Here is a 21221-nt window from a genome sequence, read left to right on the forward strand (position 1 = left end):
AAATTAGTGAGATAAGATTTTTTTCTCCATTCCTCTAAGAAAAGAGTAGGCTCAGTATCATAAGTAACAGGATTCAAGTTAAAGACACGCTTTGAGACGCCTGCAGCTCCATCAGAATGGTTCATGTGAAGTGGATGGACAGTGTGAAGAGCTGGTGAGCATATGAGCGAGACAGGAACTGGCAAACATAACTCAGTACAACCACACAGAAAAATCACTTATCACAGCAACTTACAGACAACATACGCCTGTCTTATGACCCAGCAAATCCACTCCTGGGCCTGTACCCAACAGAAATAAATACTTATCTACATCAAAAGACTTGTACAAGAATATTCATAACATTAGTCATAATATTCAAAAACTGGAAGCTAGTCCAAATGCCCATCAACAGATGAATGGATGAACAAAATGCTATCTTCACACAATGAAAGACTACACAGCTTTAAAAGAAATGATTGCCCTGACCAGGTAGCTTCGTTGGTTAGAGCAGTGGTCCCCAACCCCCAGGGCCACAGACTGGTACTGGTCCGTGGGCCATTTGGTACCAGTCCTCAGAGAAAGAATAAATAACTTATATTATTTTCATTTTATTTATATTTAAGTCTTAACGATGTTTTATTTTTAAAAAATGACCAGATTCCCTCTGTTACATCTGTCTAAGACTCACTCTTGACGCTTGTCTCAGTCATGTGATACATTATCCATCCCACCCTAAAGGCCGGTCTGTGAAAATGTTTTCTGACATTAAACCGGTCCATGGCCCAGAAAAGGTTGGGGACCACTGGGTTAGAGTGTGTACCGACACTCCAAGGTTGTGGGTCTGATCCCTGGTCAGGGCACATACAAGAATCAACTAATGGGCCTGACCTGTGGTGGCGCAGTGGGTAAAGAGTTGCCCTGAAACACCGAGGTCGCTAGTTCAAAACCATGCACTTGCCTGGTCAAGGCACATATGGAAGCTAATGCTTCCTGCTCCTCCCCCCTTCCTCTCTCTCTCTCCTCTCTAAAATGAATAAATTTGGCCCTGGCCGGTTGGCTCAACGGTAGAGCGTCGGCCTGGCGTGCAGAAGTCCCGGGTTCGATTCCTGGCCAGGGCACACAGGAGAAGCGCCCATCTGCTTCTCCACCCCTCCCCCTCTCCTTCCTCTCTGTCTCTCTCTTCCCCTCCCACAGCGAGGCTCCATTGGAGCAAAGATGGCCCGGGCGCTGGGGATGGCTCTGTGGCCTCTGCCTCAGGCGCTAGAATGGCTCTGGATGCAACAGAGCGATGCCCCAGAGGGGCAGAACATCGCCCCCTGGTGGGCATGCCGGGTGGATCCCGGTCGGGCGCATGCGGGAGTCTGTCTGACTGCCTCCCCGTTTCCAGCTTCGGAAAAAAGAAAAAAAAAAGAAAAAAAGATTAAAATGAATAAATTTTAAAAAATTTAAGAATCAACTAAGGAATGCATAAATAAATGGAACAAATTGATGTTTTCTTTCCTTTTCTTTCTGTAAGTCAACAAATAAAAAACTTACTTTTTAAAAGAAATGATTGCTGATATACACATAGATGAATCTCAGAAACATACTGAGAGAAGCCAGACACAGGTATGCGCTGCACGTTTCCATTGAGATGAAGTTCAAAAATAGACACAAAGGATGTCAGATGGGGCCGGAAATGTTCTCTCTCTTCATTTGATGGTGGTTCCATGGATATATGGGTAAAAACTTTAGTTAAACACTTAGGATATGTCTTAACATTACTGTATATAGGTTAAACCTCAATTGAAATATATGTAGAGAGAAAATAGCAATGTATAATATAAGCATATATAAATATAAATGTAGGAACTGGGCCACGCAGGAATTAAGCTGACTCGTGGGAGTCCTGGTCCCCAGTTCTCAGCCAATCCTCTCTCTCCCCTGCTCTGCACCAGCCCCTCCCTGTGGTCTTCCCAGACAGCATATGACCGCAGTCCAGACCCTGGAAGGTCAGGCTGGGAGGACAGGGCAAGAACCTGTGTTCCCTGTGTTTCTGCTCTTTGTCCCTCTGTCCTAATTAGACTGGGGATTAATATTTACCTTGTACACTACAAACAGGAAACGGAGGAGGGCGGGGAGCAGGGCTGGGCGAGGGGCCGCCAGAACCACCAGGTGCTCTGTTCTGGCCCGGGCCCACAGACAGGCAGGGGCAGAGGGAGGGGCCCTGCCTCGCAGACCCGGGGATTTGGGCTGTCCCTGTTCCCAGCTGGCAGCAGGTCCTGGAAGATGATAGGAGATAGAGCAGAGGCCCAAGAGGCCCCGGCCCTGGCTCCGCCTCCCCGGCAACCACTATACACAAACACATGTCCACACCTCCCCAGATGGGCAAGAGGGGAAATGGGACCCTCTAGCAAGTGGCTGAGAGGCAGGGGCAAATGTTGACTGTTCCTGCCCTCAGTGTGTCCCGGGGCAAGGTGGGTAGCACTCATCTAACCACACCCTTGTCTCCCTTCTTCTATCTGTGCATTATGGTTACACAAAGCTCCCTATTGGTTTACATCCGTACATCTACTGATTATTAAGTACTTACTATATTTCATGGGATTTATGTTCATAATCTCCTTTAGTCCTCACCTCCAGGTACTATTCCCATTGTGCATATGAGGAAACTGAGGCACACAGAGATTAGAGCCAACATCACTATCCTTTAGGATTGGTAGGAGCCTCAGGAAAACCTTGTGATCCTGCTGGCCCAAGTTGGCCCGTGTCTCAGGGAAGGAGGGGCTGGATGATGGTGGTTTCCCTGGCCTTTCCTTTGGAGTCCCAGCCCCGGGAGGACCTGTCCTCCCAGATGGTGGGGTGGACTATCTATTCATTTGTCCTCACGCCCCTGACCTGCTGACCTCCTCCTTTCAGCTGATTTCTTCATGTTAGTTTAACATTAACCGAGAGGGATCAGGAAGAACCCTGAGTCCCAGGAGCCGACACACTATGGCGCGCATCCGAGGACCGTGGCTACCCGGCTGCCTGGCCTTGGTTGCCCTGTTTAGTCTTGTGCACAGCCAGCATGGTAAGGGGGGCTGGGAAGCTGGGGATGGCTGGCGGACGGGGAGACGAGCCCGTGTGCTGGGGTCCTCTTGCTTGACAGAGAACACAGGGCCAGCCTCCAGGTGGGCCTCAGCCAGCGGTATCCCACTTAGGGAAGGAGTCCAGTGCTCAGGGCTGGACAGGCGGTGACTGCTTCTTGCTTGCAATATGGGGAGCAGGCTGGCTCTGGGGTGACCAGTGAGAGGAGGGGAGCTAGTGGGCTACCATTAGCCTTTCGGGTCTGCCGCCATCCCAGGCACCCCCTGCCCCTACAATGGCCAAGACAGCCCGGCTTTCTCAGGCCACCGTCCCACGCCCCTCCACCCGCAGTGTTCCTGGCCCCTCAGCAAGCGCTGTCGCTGCTCCCGAGGGTCCGGCGCGCCAACAGCGGCTTCCTGGAGGAGCTGCGCAAGGGCAACCTGGAGCGCGAGTGCCTGGAGGAGCAGTGCAGCTACGAGGAGGCCTTCGAGGCCCTGGAGTCCTCCGCAGACACGGTAAGGGCAGGCCTCCCCTCGCCGGACCCTGGGACCACGCGTGTCGGGGGCCAGGACTCTCCAGGTCTCACCGCTGGGCCCCGCTCCACTGAGCAGCCATGATGAGCAAACTTGCTTTTCCTGGAGGTCCTAATGCCTGGTCCCAGGACCTGCCGAGGCTCCAGAACATCGAGGGGGTGGACTCCCAGTTTTCAAACACGTGACATTACTGGGGTCTCTGGAGCCCCTGGGCTGCAGCTTTTCTGCTAACTCTGTGGCACCCTTAGGTGTGGGGCTCTGGTGAGGTGGGAGCCCGGCCACCTTTTCCTGCCTGGGGGCTCTGTCTGGGCCCCACACCCAGTCTACCCACCCGGGAATCCCTTTCAGTCTTAGTTTGGGGTTAGGGAGTTCCCCTCTCCTCAAATACCCTCCTCCTCAGTGAGCTGGGCTTTTGGTAAAAGGAGAGAGCCTGCCCCTGTGTGACCAGGGAAAAGGAGAGAGGAAGAAGACAGAACTTTTACTAAGAAACAACGAAACAGGGTCCTGCCACTGCTTCACACTCAGCCCTTGTTTTGCAGGATGTGTTCTGGGCCAAGTACACAGGTGAGCGCTGGGGAAGGTCCTGTCAGGACGGGAGTCCTAGGGACCCATCAGAGACTCTTCTGCTCTAGGGAACCTGGGCCATCAATCCCTCCAGCCCCCACCCATGCCTCTTTCTTTCCATCTGTCTATCTCTCCGAATCTGAACACTGAACCACTCTTTACTTGAGACCATCCTGTTCCTACCCTAATCCCAAAGGTGTTTCTGGGTCTTTTCCAGCTTGTGAGTCATTGAGGAAATCTCGAGACAAGCTCGTTGAATGTCTGGAAGGTGAGGAGCTGTCGTGGGGGTGGGGAGACAGGTTAGGAGGGGGACAGCCTGAGAGAAGAGCAGAGTAGGGATAGGTGAGTAGGTGGAAACCCCTAGCATCTGACACTGCCTTTGTGTTCTTGTGGTCAAGGATGTCTCTTTACACCCGGCTCTGTGCCTGGCAGTCAATGAGGTGTTTAGTGTTGGAGGAACAAATGAATAAATGGATAATGAATTAATGTTTAAGGCCACACTCTCATCCAGGTTCCTGTCCATGCCCATCTTCTCCATGTCCCCAGGACAGAGCTCCAATGATGTTACATTCATTCTCCAAAACCTTGAGCGGTTCCCCATCGCTTCCACAGTAAAGCACTAGCTTCTTAGCCTAGTGAACTTTGCAGGTTCTAGCCTTCACCTCCCTGTCTAGCCTTATCTCCCACTGCACCAACCATGAACCCAGACCTCCAGCTGCATGTCTTGAAACATGCCAAGATGGTTCAACTTCCTGGCCCTTGCTTACATTGTTGTCTTCCCCTGGAGCAGTCATTACAACCTACTGAAAACCTCCCTATCCTTCAAGGATTGGTGTAAATGCCAACATCTCGGTGAACCTTTTGAACACACTGTTAGTGTGACAATAGACCCCATAGCATGGAACTCTTTAATTATTGGCCATAATTTCATTTGTTAAATAATAGACATTTCACTAAGCTCCTTCTATGTGCCAGGCACTGTGTTGAGCAATGGGGGTTTTAAGAGATGCAAGGAACTCACAATTTCATTGGAAAACACACACACAAAACATCAAAGTGATTGCTGGAAAAGTTCTGTTCTAGGTGCCCAGAGAAATGTCAGAAGGAGCCTTTAGTTTGCTGACAGTATCAGGAACAGCTTCCTAGAAGAAGTAGCATTTTACCTGGCTTTGTGGGATGCACTGCACTGCTGAACAAACAAGAGAGTATTCCAAAGCAAAGGAATGGCATGTGCAAAGGCCCTGAGGCATGTGGTGCTAAGATAACAGGACAGGTAGACCAGAGCCCAATTAGGCCTTGTTTACTTTTTCATCCTGGAGCCTGTGAGGAGCCACTGAATATAAATTCCATGAGGGCAGGGAGCTGCCTTGACTAGGACTGTCTTATTCATCACTGTGTTCTTAGTTCCTGGCATAGTGCCTGTGCAGAGGGTTGTCACATGGTGGGCACTCGGTAAGTATTTGGTGACCACGTTAAATGGAACGGAGAACTGCTGAGTGTGGAGGAGGTGCTGAGTAAATTCAAGTTAAGGGTCCTGAGCCAGAAGGAGCTTGGAGGGGGTGGCTAGAGCTTTGCTAAGAAAGGCGGGGTGGGGGACTAATCCTCAGGTATGAAAGCTGGGTCTCTGCAGGTAACTGTGCCGAAGGTCTGGGTATGAACTACCGGGGAAATGTGAGCCTAACCCAGTCGGGCATCGAGTGCCAGCTATGGAGGAGTCGCTACCCACATAAGCCTGAGTGAGTGATGGGCAGGCCTGTTTGCCAGCGGTCTGAGAATGGGGGGTGTAAGGCCAGGTGCCGTGGCCATGCAGATTCACATTGAGTTCTGGCAGACGGTAAAGGAACTGTGGAGCCGGAGAATGGTGGGTCATTCTAGTTTATTGAACGCTCACAAAGACAGGCAAGCCAAAAGAAGAAAGAAAAAGAAAAAATACAAAGGGAAAGGAAAACCTGCTTTTTGCAGTGGAGGGCAAAGAACCAGGAAACTAACAGTACCTGTCAGTGGCAGGGCACGATCTAATCCCATGGCCGGAGGGGAAACCTTATATCCTTACACTAGTGCTGTCACGTGCTCCTGCGCTAATTGCACAGCGGGCTTGCAACCTGTAAACCTGGGAGCAAGACTAACACTTCTGTTTCCCCACATTGGGCAAGGAGAAACGGGTGAGGGGGCGCTGCCTCCTGCTGAGCAATTTTTTTTTTCCAGAATCAACTCCACCACCCACCCTGGGGCCGACCTACAGGAGAACTTCTGCCGCAACCCAGATGGCAGCACCAACGGGCCCTGGTGCTACACTTCGTCCCCCACAGTGCGGAGGGAGGAGTGCAGCGTCCCTGTCTGTGGTGAGCTACGAGCATTCATGCTGGTGGTCCAGACCCGGCAGGTTCACACTGAATTCAGGCAGATGGTAGAGGAACTGCGGAGCAGGAAAGCAACAGAGCTTGCAGAGATGGGCGAGTGGGTACCAAAGAAAACTGCTTTTCTTTTTTTTTTTTTTAGTAAGAGAACAGACAGGAAAGGAGAGAGATGGGAAACATCAATTCTTCACTGTGGCACCTTAATTGTTCATTGACTCCTCACATGTGCCTTGGGGGGGGGGCTCCAATTGAACCAGTGACCCCTTGCTCAAGCCAGTGACCTTGGGGTCATATCTATGATCCCACGCTCAAGCCAGCAGCCCGGCAGTCATCCACTCTATCCACTGTGTCACTGCCTGGTCAGGTGAAAACTGCTTTTTGCGATGGAGGGCAAGGGATCAGGAATGCCACCCCTGCTGATGGCGGTGGTGGCTGTGGGAATCAGGAAACTTTTTATAGAGACACACACACGTGGCTTCCTGCTACATGCTCATGCACTAATCGTGCAAAGTGCTTGCAGCTGGGAAATCAGCGAGCAAGCCGAACACAGCTGTTTTCCCTACAATGGCCAAGGCCAAGGGTCTCCATGGGGCTAGGCAGCCTGGACAGGAACTAAGATCTTGACACCCTTCAAGCAGGGGTTAGTCATTTACAACATATTGGGGCCTGTTGGTCAGGAAACTCAGGAGAGCAGAGAGTTGGCTTCTAGCCTCCTCCCTCCCTCCCATTTCCACTTTCTTATGATCCAGGCTGTGGTCATTTCAGACATACTTTACTCCCCTTGAGGGACTCCCCCCTCCAGTAAGTTGTCCCTAACTACTTCAGGCCACGAGCTTTCTCTTTCTTTTTTTTTTTTGTATTTTTCTGAAGTTGGAAACTGGGAGGCAGTTAGACTCCTGCATGCGCCCGACCGGGATCCACCCGGCATGCCCACCAGGGGGCGATGCTCTGCCCATCTGGGGCGTCGCTCTGCCGCAATCAGAGCCATTCTAGAGCCTGAGGCAGAGGCCACAGAGCCATCCTCAGTGCCCGGGCCAACTTTGCTCCAATGGAGCCTTGGCTGCAGGAGGGGAAGAGAGAAACAGAGAGGAAGGAGAGGGGGAGGGGTGGAGAAGCAGATGGGCGCTTCTCCTGTGTGCCCTGGCTGGGAATCAAACCCGGGACTCCCGCACGCCAGGCCGACGCTCTACCACTGAGCAAACCGGCCAGGGCCTAACGAGCTCTTTTCTGAGCACCACAGAGCAAGCCTCGTCCAGTCCAGCCCTGCATAATTCCGTCATTGTTATTTCCCGTATGTCAGTGAGCTATCGCCACAATAATGCTGCAAACCCCACAAAGCCACAAACAACCCCAAAAGCTCAAGGGCATATACCAATAAGCATTTATTTCTTATGTGTCTGACAATCAGCTGGGTTGTGGCACTGCTCATGCATCTGTGGGGTCCATGACACAACCCGGGCTTGGCTGGTAGCTTTGCTGCAAACGAAGGGTGCAGGCGAGCTCGGCTCCTGTGTGGTTTGGCTCTGGGTCTGCTCCACACTCCACACATACTCTTGCTGGGGCTGAGGCTGAGAGCCACCATCTTCCCATGGTAACGGCAGAAGTACAAAACAGGGAGCAGAAATACATGTCTTCAAGCCTAGGCTTAGAACCAGCAGTCAGTTCTGCCCAAGTTCCACTGGCCAGAGCAATCACAGGGGCAAGGTCAAGAGGTGGAGAGAGCCTGCTGAGACTGACCGACTGCCCTGTGTAGACATCCTTAGTTAGCCCACCCATGTTTCCCGCTCTGTCCCTATGAATTCACAGAATCCTTCTTTAAAATCTCCAGGCAGTCACTACCAATAGATTACAGATAGCCCTGTATTGGATTAGAGGAGGTGACACCTGGTTACTATCTCTGGCTTGTGATGCATGATACACTTATGGCGGTTATTTTGTTTAACTCTGTCGACAACCCTGCAGGAACAGCATTAGCCACCCCTTTCAGAGGCAAGCAAACTGAGGCTCAGCGAGCTTGTTGCCTGAGGTCACGCAGGAAGAAGGCTGCAAGGCAGGGATTCAGCTCCTGACTGGCTCCATGTGGTCCACATGGGGTCCCAACACTTTGCTCCCTTGCCTCCTCACCCACCAGGCCAAGGGGGCGTCACTGTGGGGCTGACCCCACGTTCCAAAGGCTCCACGGTGAATCTGTCACCTCCATCAGCCGACTGTGTCCCTGAGCGTGGCCGGTATTACCAGGGTCGCCTGGCAGTGACCTCATTTGGGTCGCCCTGCCTGGCCTGGGCCAGCGAGCAGGCCAAGGCCCTGAGCAAGGACCAGGACTTCAGCCCGGATGTGCAGCTGGTGCAGAACTTCTGTCGCAACCCAGATGGGGATGAGGAGGGCGCGTGGTGCTACGTGGGCGGGAGGCCCGGCGACTTCGAGTACTGTGACCTGGACTATTGTGGTGAGCGGGCAGGGCTGGGGGCCTGAGACAGGGACAAAGCCTGGAGGGAGTAACAAGCACAGCGCTCCCTAATCTAAGGGTTACTGCCTCGTGCGCAGGTGAGCTCGCTCCTTACAGCCTCCGTTACCCAGGTGGGAATAGGTTTTATTCCCGTTTCACAGCTGAGTACAGTGAGGCCCCGGAGGTTAAGTTGCCTAGTTACCTGGGTGTGTTTGGACTCAACCTCACCCACTGCCTCCAAGGCCCGAGGCTTGGGGAAGTCCAGGGGTGTGGGTGAGGAGTGGTTGGTCCTATCCCAGCCCTGCCTGGGTCCCTGCAGAGGAGCCGGTGGAGGAGGTGACAGGCGACGGGCAGGGCGAGGACCTGGGTGAGGACGCAGCCATCGAGGGGCGCACCATCACCGAGGAGTTCCAGCCCTTCTTCAACGAGAAGACCTTCGGTGCTGGGGAGGCAGGTGAGGCAGCCGACAGCTGCGGGCGGGGCCTCGGGCGGGGCCTGCGCAGGGCCCCTCGCTGACCGCTTGCTCCGCAGACTGTGGGCTGCGACCTCTGTTTGAGAAGAAGTCGCTGGAGGACAGGACAGAGAAGGAGCTTCTGGAGTCCTACATCGAGGGGCGCATCGTGGAGGGTTGGGACGCCGAGAAGGGCCTGGCACCCTGGTACGTCCCTCACCCCAGCTACCTGCGCTGGGCTGGAGCTCTCAGCCCTGGGAGACTTCTGCTCACAGGCCTAGGCTTCCCTGACGATGAGAGCCAAGCACCTGGACCTCATCGAATCCTCACCACGGCCCTCTGAGATTGGGTGTATTACTTCTTATACGCAGAAGTCGCAGCTGAGGTTCAGGGACTGTGAGTGACCTGCATAAGTGATGCTGCTAATGGACAGCTGTGGGGTCAGTAGAACTGGGTTCACCTCCGCAGCAGGACTGGACCCCGGAGCTGGGCTAAGCTGGACAGCTCTGGCCTGGAACAGGCTGGGGAGGGCTGCAGAAAGCAGGAGGCAGCCCCTTGCTGTCACACGGATGCCCCAGTCCCCAAAGGTGGCCAGGTCAGGCTGGGGTCTGAGCCCAGCAGGCAGTTCTGTCCAGTTCTAAAAAACGAGACTTTGTGCTTCCAGGGCCAGTGGAGGGACAGCTGCCAGCTCTAATGCCTCCCATTCTCTCTCCCAGGCAGGTGATGCTTTTCCGGAAGAGTCCCCAGGAGCTGCTGTGCGGAGCCAGCCTCATCAGTGACCGCTGGGTCCTCACTGCTGCCCACTGCCTCCTGTACCCACCGTGGGACAAGAACTACACGGAGAATGAACTTCTGGTGCGCATTGGCAAGCATTCCCGCACCAGGTACAGAACCAGGGCCCCCGGGTATCCGGAAGGGTCTCAGTCCTTGAGAGTGAGGATGAGGGGCTCTGGTGCTCGGGGCGTGTGGGACGTGTCTGTACACCCCCCACAGTGGAAACCCCAGCAGTCTCTGCTGCAGGGTCCATTTGGCCATGTCCAGACCTAGACTTGGAGCTGCAGTCAGTGAATCTAAGACTGCAGAGAGCCAAATCCTTGCCTGTCCCTAGCTCCCCTCCAGACACCAGGACATGGCCGACGTGTGACTTCTGAAAAGAGGCTCTTTGTTCCAGAGCCTGCAGCTTGTGTCCCTCCCCCATCTGCCCAGGCTGTTTGACTCCAAAGCCCCTTGCAGCTTCAGGCCAGGAAGAAACCTCCAGGGAGCTGCCAGGTGCCATCTGACTGGTGGCCCATTGGTTCCCCCTGAGTCCCAGCTCGTGAGGGTGGGCATCCCTTCCTCAGGAGTCTGCTGCCTTTCACTGAGTGGCTTATGGTTTCTCCATCTCCCTCTGGGGTCTGCGCAGGTATGAGCGAGGCATTGAGAAGATCTCCATGCTGGAAAGGATCTTCATCCACCCCCGGTACAACTGGAGAGACTCCCTGGACCGCGACATCGCCCTCCTGAAGCTCAAGAAGCCCGTCGCCTTCAGTGACTACATCCGGCCTGTGTGCCTGCCCGACAAGCAGACGGCAGTCAGGTGGGGCAGCCAGGGGGCCGGGGGGCCGGGAGCTGGGAGCCGAGGAGTCTGGGCTGGTTTCTGGGCCTGCCTGCCCTTGTGGAGGTCTTGCAGAAGGTCCTTCCCTCTGCCAGGCCTCAGTTTCTCAGAGCAAACCCCAGAGCTCTTGCTGCACTGCTGTTTGCGATTCAGGACTCTTAAGTGATGGTGTCGGGGCCAGAGGCTCCTGGAGGGGTCGGTTCTCAGCAGGTCCACCTCCCTTCCCCAAAGGTTGCTCCAGGCTGGATTCAAAGGGCGGGTGACCGGCTGGGGCAACCTGAAGGAGACGTGGACATCCAAGGCCACCGAGGTGCAGCCCAGCGTCCTACAGGTGGTGAACGTGCCCATCGTGGAACGCCCCGTCTGCAAGGCCTCCACCCGCATCCGCATCACTGACAACATGTTCTGTGCTGGCAAGTCCCCGAGTGCGGCCTGGCGGGAGGGGACGGAGGGTTGGGGAAATGGAGACATGCTAAGAGCACAGACCAGTTCAAGTCCTGGCTCCAGTCTCTGAAAGGCCATGTGACCTGGGGCAACATTGCTTAACCTCTAGGAGGCCCAGTTTCTTCCTCTATAACAGGGGTCGGGAACCTATGGCTCACGAGCCAGATGTGGCTCTTTTGATGGCTGCATCTGGCTCGCAGACAAATCTTTAACAAAAAAAAAATAACAATGTTAAAAATATAAAACATTCTCATGTATCACAATCCATTCATTTCCTACCACTCATGTTCATGGTTACAGGTGGCGGGAGCCAATCACAGCTGTCCTCTGGGACAATACCATATTTTTATTGGATAATGCCTAATGTACACGGGTTGTTGTATGGCTTTCACGGAATTACATTTTAAAATATGTGGCGTTCATGGCTCTCTCAGCCAAAAAGGTTTCTGACCCCTGCTCTATAAAATGGATATAAAAGCGTCTGTTCCAGAAGGATGTGTGAGAATTCAGTGAGGCGCTGTATACAGTGCTAGGCGTGCTGCTGGTCACTGGTAAGCTGTCGGTACGTGTGAGCCCAGATAGCAACAGCAAGAGGCCATGCGGGAAGGAAAGGCCATTCATTCAGCCAGTCAGTCAACAAATACCTGAGTGCCTACTGTGATCCATGAAGTATTTCAGGGTATACAACAAGGACCCGAACAGACAATGCCTATGTCTTCAGAGAGCTTGTTTCTTAGAAAGAGGGAGTATCTGTAAATAAATCTAGAATAGCAATCACGACTAGGAAAAAAAATAAAGCAAAGTAAAGTAAGGGAGAGAGAGATAGGGGTGGGGAGGTAGTCTTCTAAATAGAGTGGTTGGAGAAGGCTGGAGGAGGCCTCTCTGAGGTGACTACAGAGACTGGAAGAAAGGAAGAAGGGAGTCTGTGCAAGGGAAGTGCACTGAAGGCTGAGAGGACAGCAGGTGCAAAGGCCCTGAGGTGGAGGCATGTTTGGTGTGTCTGAGGAAGAGCAGGGAGGCCTGAGTGGCTGTAGTTCAGTAAGCACAGGAAGGACAGCAGTAGATGAGGGCAGAGGGGTGGGCAGGCAGACATGGGTACTTCCCTTAGGGCTTCAAGGACTTTGGCTTTTATTGAGATAACTGATTGGAGGGCTTGGAGCAGGTGAATACATGGTCTAACTTAATTTAAACATTTTTAAGATTTTAATGTAATTTCAGACTCAGAAAAGTTGCAAAAATAATACAGATAATTTCTGTGTACCGTGCTTGCTTCAGCAGCACATATACCAAGGAATTCCTGTATGCCATCAACAGTCTGCCCCCCCAACCCCGCCTTGTGTGCGCATGCACACAGCACACTGAGAGGAAATTGACAATACGGCGCCTTTTTTCTTTAACCTATCTATTGAGCATTTCCAAAATAAACAAAAATGTTCTGTTACATAACCATGGTATAATTACTAAGTTAGAAAATTAATAATGACACAATACCATTATCTAATCTGTAGACATTATTCAAATGTGTTCCAATGTCCTACTTGCAAATGTTTTTTACAGCAAAAGACAAAAATGGTTTCTCCTCTGGGATCCAACCCAGGATGACTCACTGTATTTAGTTGTCAATCTTTGTCTTCCATGACCTTGGCCTGTTTGTTGAATACAGGCCAGTGACTGTAGACTGGCCCTCCAGTGGGCTTATCTAAGGTTTTGTCATGATCAGAACCAGGCTAAGGGATGTTGAGTCCTCCGTACGCCCCACGAGGCACGTAATGTCCGTGTGTCTCATAACTCGTGAGATGAACTCTAACCCCTTGGTTAAGGGGGTGCCTGCCTCTGCCAGGTTTCTCACTGTAAAGCTCCGTTTTTCTCATTGTAATTAAGAAATATCTTGTGGGGAGAAACTTTGTTACAGTCTATCCTGTTTCTCATCAAATTGTTCTAACAATGATGGCTGCCACATGGTGATTTTTCTAATTCATTTCTGCATTTATTAGTTACTATCTCATGGTAGCGAAGACCTTTATTTTCTTGCATTCTATCAGTATGGACTCATGGGGGCCTTTATTTTTGAGGGTTATAACTTGTTACGGTCATTATTTATTCTGATGTTCGACTTATCCCAGGTAGAGTCCATGGAGTCTCTCTAACCTGGCTCTGTGACTTTTGGAAATGTCCCTGTTATTTTCTGAGGAACTTTCTTACTTTTGGCACAGCAAGATGTTACTAGTTCATCCTACTATTTTTCTAGTGGAGAATGGTATTTAGAAACCAAGATCTGGGTGGTAGGTGTGGACATTGCTACTGAGGTGTCACTGTGCTTAGGCCCCATCAGCAGATAGCATTAGAAATGTGTATTACACACACACCAACATCTATACCTATTTTTCTATCTCTCTAAAACCATGAGTTCAGACTGAAGCCTCTCCTTGCAACCCAACAGGATTAATTTTAAACTTCTCCCTTTCCACATTTATAACTCTTTGTTGACAGTGAGAATCCTGACTCTCATTCTCCATTATATATTTACTTATTTGATCAATACTAGAATACAGTTTCAGAATTAACATATTTATAGCTGCAGAAAAACTATCCTATCTAGAGTTCAGCATTTTTTTCAGTTGTTTCTGTCCTTAGCCTGAGGATATATAATAAAACACTGTATTCAAAAGTAATGGATTAGTTCTTGGCATAGCCTCCCCTAATATCTGTGTTCTTTAAAATACAGGTAGAAGCCCTGGCTGGTTGGCTAAGAGGATAGAGCATTGGGCTGGTGTGCAGACTTCTCGGGTTTGATTCCTGGTCAGGGCACACATGCGAAGCAACTATCTGCTTCTTTTCCCCTCCCTCTCCCCCTTTTCTCTCTCTCATCCCTTCTCACAGCCAGTGGCCCTGGGCGCTGAGGGTGGCTTGGTTGATTTCAGCATCAGCCTCATACAGGGGTTGTAATAGATCCTGGGTGAGGCACATGCAGGAGCCTATCTCCGCTTCTCTCTCTCTCTCTCTCTTTCTCTTTCTTCCCCTCTCTCCCTCTCTCTCTCTCTCCATCCCCCCCCCCTCTCTCACACACACACACACACACATCGTTAGACTCATTTGTTTCTGATTGTACTTAATTTTAGATCCCCTCCCATCTTTGTTGTTTTTGTTTACTTTTGGGGTACTAATATGATTCTAAAACTCAATTTTGAAATAGGTATTCAGAGGACTGACACCCCCCTTTCCCTCCTATGCTGTTCCCTCCCCCATCCTTCCACCCCATTCCATCCAGGCCTTATCCTTAACCTGTCTCAGTAGTTGATGGTTTATTATTCTTCCTGTGTTTGTTTTTGCACAAATGAGCAGACACATATATTTTCTTTTTCTTACACATAGGGCAGCATAGTATAGATATTCTGTACTTTTTTTTCACTTTATGTAGCTTGGAAATTCACTCCATGTTGGTTATAGAGTTATTCCCTGGTCTTTAAAATTCTATTAATTTTTTAATTGATTTCAGTGAAAGAGGAAGCGGGTGAGAGAAAGAGACAGGAACATCAATCTGGTCCTGTATGTTCCCTGACTGGGGATTGAACTAGCAACCTCTGTGCTTCAGGACAATGCTCCAAGCAACCGAGCTATCTGGCCAGGACTAAAAAGTTGTGGGTTTTTTTGTTCTTAACCTATTCGTATATTAGACCTTTATTTGTAATATGTATTATATGTTGCAAATATTTTTTCCTAATTTTTTTGTAAACTTTATAATTTTTTGCCACTCAAAGTTTAAAAAAATTTATTGATTGATTTTAGCAAGGTGGGGGGGAGACAAGAATATTGATCTGTTCCTGTATATTCCCTGACTGGGTATCGAACCAGCAGCTTTTGCAGTTCAGGATGACACTCTAGCCAACTAAGCTATCTGGCCAAGGCTGAAGTTTTTTTTATGTAGTCAAATTTATTAACAGAGTTAAAACATCTTTCATATGCTCAGGTTGTAGAGAAAGTCACATGCTTTTTCATAGTACTTGGTTTCGTTTTTCTACACTTTGATCTCTGTGTCATTTGAACTTTATGCTTGTGGATGATGCAAGGTATGGATTGAATTTATCTTTTTCCCAGTGATTCACCAGCTCTCCATACCATTTATTAAAAATTCTATCTTTTTTTTACTTTTATTAATTTTTAGAGAGGAGAGAGAATGAGAGAAAGAGAGAGAGAGAAGGGGGAGGGAGGAGCAGGAAGCATCAACTCCCATATGTGCCTTGACCAGGCAAGCCCAGGGTTTTGAACCGGCAACCTCAGCATTCCAGGTTGACGCTTTATCCACTGCGCCACCACAGGTCAGGCTAAAAATTCTATCTTTCAAATCACCTTTGTCACATATTAGATTTCTATGTGTACCTACATTTGTTTCTATTCAAAGACATTCTATTTGGTTTTCCTAGTCTACTTTTCATTATATTAAAACACTATCTTGTTTTAATTATAGAGCCTTTTGAGTTGTTTTAACATCTATAGGGCTTTGTTGACTCTCATAGTTTTTCTTTTCCAGAGTTTTCCTGGAAATTCTTGCTTATTTGTTTTTCCATGTGAACTTTGGTATCAATTTGTCTAGCTCTATAAAAAGGCTTGTCAGTGGATTTGATCCCTGGTCAGGGCACATTCAAGAGTCAACCAATGAATGTATAAATAAATGGAACAAATCGATGTTTCTCTCTCCCCCTCTCTGCCTCTGTGTCCCTCTCTCTCTCAAATCAATTTTTTAAAAAGACTTGTCAGTGTTTTTATTGGGATTATGTTAAATTTAGAAATTAATTTAGAGAAAACTGACATCTTTTTGCCATTGACTTACCGTATTTTTTGCTTCATAAGACACACCTAGAATTTTGAGGAAAATAAGAAAAAAAATATTCTGAACCAAATAGTGTGTTAAAATATTTAATAAAATACTGTATTTTTCCATAAGACGCTCAGGCATTTCTCCTTCCACTTTTTGGGGGAAATAAGTGCGTCTTATGGAGCGAAAAATATGGTATTTTATCCAAGGACAAGAAACGTCTCCCATTCATTCAGGTCTATATTGTACCTCTCTATAGTGATGCAATGTATTATGACTTTTTCTCCTTGGCACCTTATTTTATATATTTGTGGGCTTTTTCTCTCATTTTAAAAATTATTTATTGGCCCTGGCTGGTTGGCTCAGCGGTAGAGCGTTGGCCTAGCGTGCGGAGGACCCGGGTTCGATTCCTGACCAGGGCACACAGGAGAAGCGCCCATTTGCTTCTCCACCCCTCTGCCGCACCTTCCTCTCTGTCTCTCTCTTCCCCTCCCGCAGCCAAGGCTCCATTGGAGCAAAAATGGCCCGGGCGCTGGGGATGGCTCTGTGGCCTCTGCCTCAGGCGCTAGAGTGGCTCTGGTCGCAACATGGCGATGCCCAGGATGGGCAGAGCATCGCCCCCTGGTGGGCAGAGCATCGCCCCATGGTGGGCGTGCCGGGTGGATCCCGGTCGGGCGCATGCGGGAGTCTGTCTGACTGTCTCTCCCTGTTTCCAGCTTCAGAAAAATGAAAAAGAAAATGAAAAAAAAAATTATGTATTGATTTTAGGGAGAGAGACAGACAGAAATTTGCTGTTCTACTCATTTATGCACTCATTGGCTGATTTTTAAATAGCCCTGACTGGAGATAGAACCCTCAACCTTGGTGTATCAGGGCAACACCATAACCAACTAAGCTAACCCACCAGGGCTGTCCATTTATTTTTTATTTTTGAATTTCTGAGTCAGGGTGTTTTGTCATATTCCAAAAACGTGATTGTGGAAATTTAATTCAGTTAGTTTTCTTTTGTTTCACAGTTGTGTTTTGGGGAAATTTTTTATTAGCTGAGGTGTTTTTATTCTTATTTTTTGTTTCCTACAGGATCTTTTTGTAGGGATCTATTCAGTTTTCATCTATTCACTGTAGATTTGGGGTTATTTACAAGGATTTACCTTTCCATTGCTTTTGCTTCTTTTATATAATAGACAGTTTTCGGCCCTGGCTGGTTGGCTCAGCGGTAGAGCGTCGGCCTGGCATGCAGGGGTCCCGAGTTCGATTCCCGGCCAGGGCACACAGGAGAAGCGCCCATCTGCTTCTCCACCCCTCCCCCTCTCCCTCCTCTCTGTCTCTCTCTTCCCCTCCCGCAACAAGGCTCCATTGGAGCAAAGATGGCCCGGGCGCTGGGGATGGCTCTGTGGCCTCTGCCTCAGGCGCTAGAATGGCTCTGGACGCAACAGAGTGACGCCCCAGAGGGGCAAAGCATCACCCCCTGGTGGGCATGCTGGGTGGATCCCGGTTGGGTGCATGCGGGAGTCTGTCTGACTGCCTCCTCGTTTCCAGCTTCAGAAAAATGAAAAAATAAAAATAAAAATATAAAATATAATAGACAGTTTTCCATCTTCATCTCCACATAAGATATAGTATCAGGTATGTACAATGAGATGTATTAGGTTGACTTGAGGTTGGAGGGTGCTGTGCATTCTGGTTGTGTTGAAGCTGTGCTCTTTCGTGTAGCTTCTGTCGCTGTTCCTGTTCGCAGTGTTTGTGAGGCTATGCTGGGGAGGTTGGGATCAGGGCAGCCACCACTGTCCTCAGCTACCTGAAAGGCTACCATTTTTTTCACATCCTGTGTCTGCTGGATGGAGAACAGACTGTATGTTGGTGGGAAAAAGCAGAATTAGGTCTGAGCTGTGGTGGCACAGTGGATAAAGCGTCGACCTGGAAATGCTGAGGTCTCTGGTTCGAAACCCTGGGCTTGCCTGGTCAAGGCACATATGGGAGTTGATGCTTCCAGCTCCTCCCCCCTTCTCTCTCTCTGTCTCTCTCTCCTCTTTCTCCCTCTCTGTCTCTCCTCTCTAAAAATGAATAAATAAAATATTTTTTTAAATAAAAAAGATTAAAAAAAAAAAAGCAGAATTAGTTCCGGGTAGAGGCACACGGGATGTGATGAGGGGTAAGAGTGGTGAAGTGGTTGGATTTGGGATAGTGAGGAGAGAGCTGACAAGATTTGCATAAGAATTGGCGTGGGGGGCAAGGAAATGGGAAGAGTCAAGGATGACTAGAAGGGCTCGAGTGGACACTCACCTGCTACGTATGTCTCTCAAAGGGTCTGGGCTGCAGTGTGAACTCTGCTCCTGAGCACACTCTTCTCTCTCCAGGTTACAAGCCCAACGAGGGGAAACGAGGGGACGCTTGTGAAGGTGACAGCGGAGGACCCTTTGTCATGAAGGTAAGCTGGCTTCTCTGAAGGCCACCAGCTGCGGGGGAGATCCTCTGAAGGGTGGGTAAGGAGGCCCCCAGTGTTCGGAAATAGTTGTCTGATGGGTAACGCTGACACGACCTTGGACTTGACGGTTGGAAACCCCATGTTTCTTCCTCAGAGCCCCTATAACAACCGCTGGTATCAAATGGGCATCGTCTCGTGGGGTGAAGGCTGTGACAGGGATGGAAAATATGGCTTCTACACACATGTGTTCCGCCTAAAGAAGTGGATACAGAAGGTCATTGATCGATTTGGAGGCTAGGGGCCACCCACATTCTCGGTTCCTCACTGTCAGATCACAGAAACCAATCCAGGGAAAGAATTATTTTTGTGGTTTGTTCCTAAAACTATAGTTCTCAATAAAAGTGACTCTATCCGCGAGCCTCAGAGCCCCAGTGCTGTTCCGGGCAGCTCAGACAGCTGTACCACTGCTGGCGAAGGCGAGAGGGGAAACAGACTCATAAATGTACCTTTCCATTTGGTATTTCTGTCATGCATAGCCTTATTTTCCCTTCATTTGATCCGTCTATTGCTGTTGCGGGCATTTAATACTCTTAGGGAACTAGGCACTATAGCCTCTGACAGGCATGGCAGTGAGTGTCACCTGGTACGAATGCTAATCAGTTGGTAACTACCTGGAGGACTGTGTTGACAAGGGCCGGCCCTGAGATCGGAGGGGAAGGTTGAAGCCTGAATGTCTGTCTGCCTTGGGAGCAGGACGGGGGAGTGGAGCACGGATGCCATGTGGTTGCCAGGCTTGACCTAGGGTCTTCAGCTAAGAGCTTTAAACTTCCTAGTTTAAAGCTGCAAGGGACCTCAGGTAGGTATTTCCTCTCTTACCACCCCCCTTTTATACCCTTCCCATTTTCATTTTTAATACATCACAGAACAGAATTAGGACTTTCTTGCCCCCCTTCTCTGCTTCTGGTTGACCAGAAAGGAGGGTAAAACCTGGGAATTCGGTGAGCTTGCAGGATCCTTGCGGCCCAGAGCTTTCACCAGAGCAGAGAGAGGGATTAAGAATTTTAATACCCCAAATCTGCTTTTTAAACAAGGCTGCACATTCTCACAAGACTGCTTCCCCTGCAACATAGCTGTCAGCATTGTGAGCTCTGGGCACTTTGGTTTCTATATTAGCTGTGCTAATTCCAGACCGAAGCACAGCCATTCTTTCTGAATCTGTTCTTCTAGAGCAGGGGTAGTCGACCATTTTATACCTACCACCCACTTTTGTATCTCTGTTAGTAAAATTTTCTAACCGCCCACCGGTTCCATAGTAATGATGATTTATAAAGTAGGGAAGTAACTTTATCAAATTTATAAAGCAGAGTTACAGCAAGTTAAAGCATATAATAATAATTACTTACCAAGTACTTTATGATGGATTTTTGCTAAGTTTGGCAGAATAAATCTTTATAAAACAACTTCTTATAGTTAAATCTATCTTTTTATTTATACTTTGGTTGCTCCGCTACTGCCCACCATGAAAGCTGGAACGCCCACTAGTGGATGGTAGGGACCAGGTTGACTACCACTGATATAGAACAATGAACTCCCCCTCCATCTTCCCCTCAGTGAACGCCTACTTTCATGTTCTCATTTGAAGGGACAGAGACGAATTTAATTTCAGACGGCGTAGAGGCCACGACTAGAACAGAGGATTCATTTTCCATCAACATTTCATTTTCTCTTAAGGGAGGTACAGGGGTGGGGACAGAGAGAGGAAGAGAGAGAAGCATCAACTCATTGCTCCATGTTAGTTGGGCATCTGTTATTTGCTTTTTTTTTTTTTTTTTTTTAGCGAGTGAGCGAGAGAGAGGGACAAACAAGGAGAGAGATGAGAAGCATCAATTCTTTGTTGTGGCACCTTAGTTGTTCATTGATTGCTCTCTCATATATGCCTTGATTGGGGGGCTCCAGCAGAGTGAAGTGACCCCTTAAGTCAAGGATCTTGGGCACAAGCTAGCGACCATGAGGTCATGTCTGATCCCACGCTCAAGCCAGCAACTTCAAGGTTTTGAACTTGGGTCCTCTGTGTCCCAGTCTGACTTTCTATCCACTGTGCCACTGCCTGGTCAGGCCATTGATTGCTTCTTATATGTGTCTTGACTGGGGATTGAGCTGGTGACCTTGGGCTTGAGCCGGTGACCCCAGGAGCTGAACCAGTGACGTTGGTGTTCCAGGTCAATGTTCTATCCACTGCACCACCCCAAACCCAGGCTCAACCTTTCATTTCTTGAACACCAGTTGAATATAAGTTCATCTAGAAAAGTTCCTTTAAACTTGATGATTGACCAAAAAGACTCCCATCTGAATCCGGAATCCCTTAGTATTCAAGTTTTTCTGACTATGGAGGGAGGCCCTGTGGAGTTGATTCAAGAGGTGACCCCTCAGTTCCCATTCTAGTCTTCGTTCAGACTGAGTGGGAAGCGACTGCTCGTGTAGACTCAGACTCCGACCCCAACAACTAGGAGGGAAGCCCCTAAGCTCTCCCACACCCCTTTAGTTTAATGACCCGAATCTGGTCA

General features: G+C 49.4%; 1 protein-coding gene across 1 annotated transcript; it reads left to right on the plus strand.

Moving 5' to 3' along the window:
* Window positions 1-2875: 2875 nt before the first annotated feature.
* On the plus strand, window positions 2876-19074 carry F2 (coagulation factor II, thrombin). The gene is made up of 14 exons (XM_066251410.1): window positions 2876-3034; window positions 3382-3545; window positions 4103-4127; window positions 4345-4395; window positions 5758-5863; window positions 6333-6469; window positions 8616-8930; window positions 9250-9384; window positions 9462-9588; window positions 10098-10265; window positions 10784-10957; window positions 11207-11388; window positions 18590-18660; window positions 18812-19074. Exons 1-14 carry the CDS (start codon window positions 2956-2958, stop codon window positions 18953-18955), a joined length of 1878 nt encoding a protein of 625 aa, XP_066107507.1. The 5' UTR covers window positions 2876-2955; the 3' UTR covers window positions 18956-19074.
* Window positions 19075-21221: the final 2147 nt, after the last annotated feature.

The sequence above is a fragment of the Saccopteryx bilineata genome, chromosome 1 (genome assembly GCF_036850765.1).
Source record: "Saccopteryx bilineata isolate mSacBil1 chromosome 1, mSacBil1_pri_phased_curated, whole genome shotgun sequence".
Taxonomy (NCBI): domain Eukaryota; kingdom Metazoa; phylum Chordata; class Mammalia; order Chiroptera; family Emballonuridae; genus Saccopteryx; species Saccopteryx bilineata.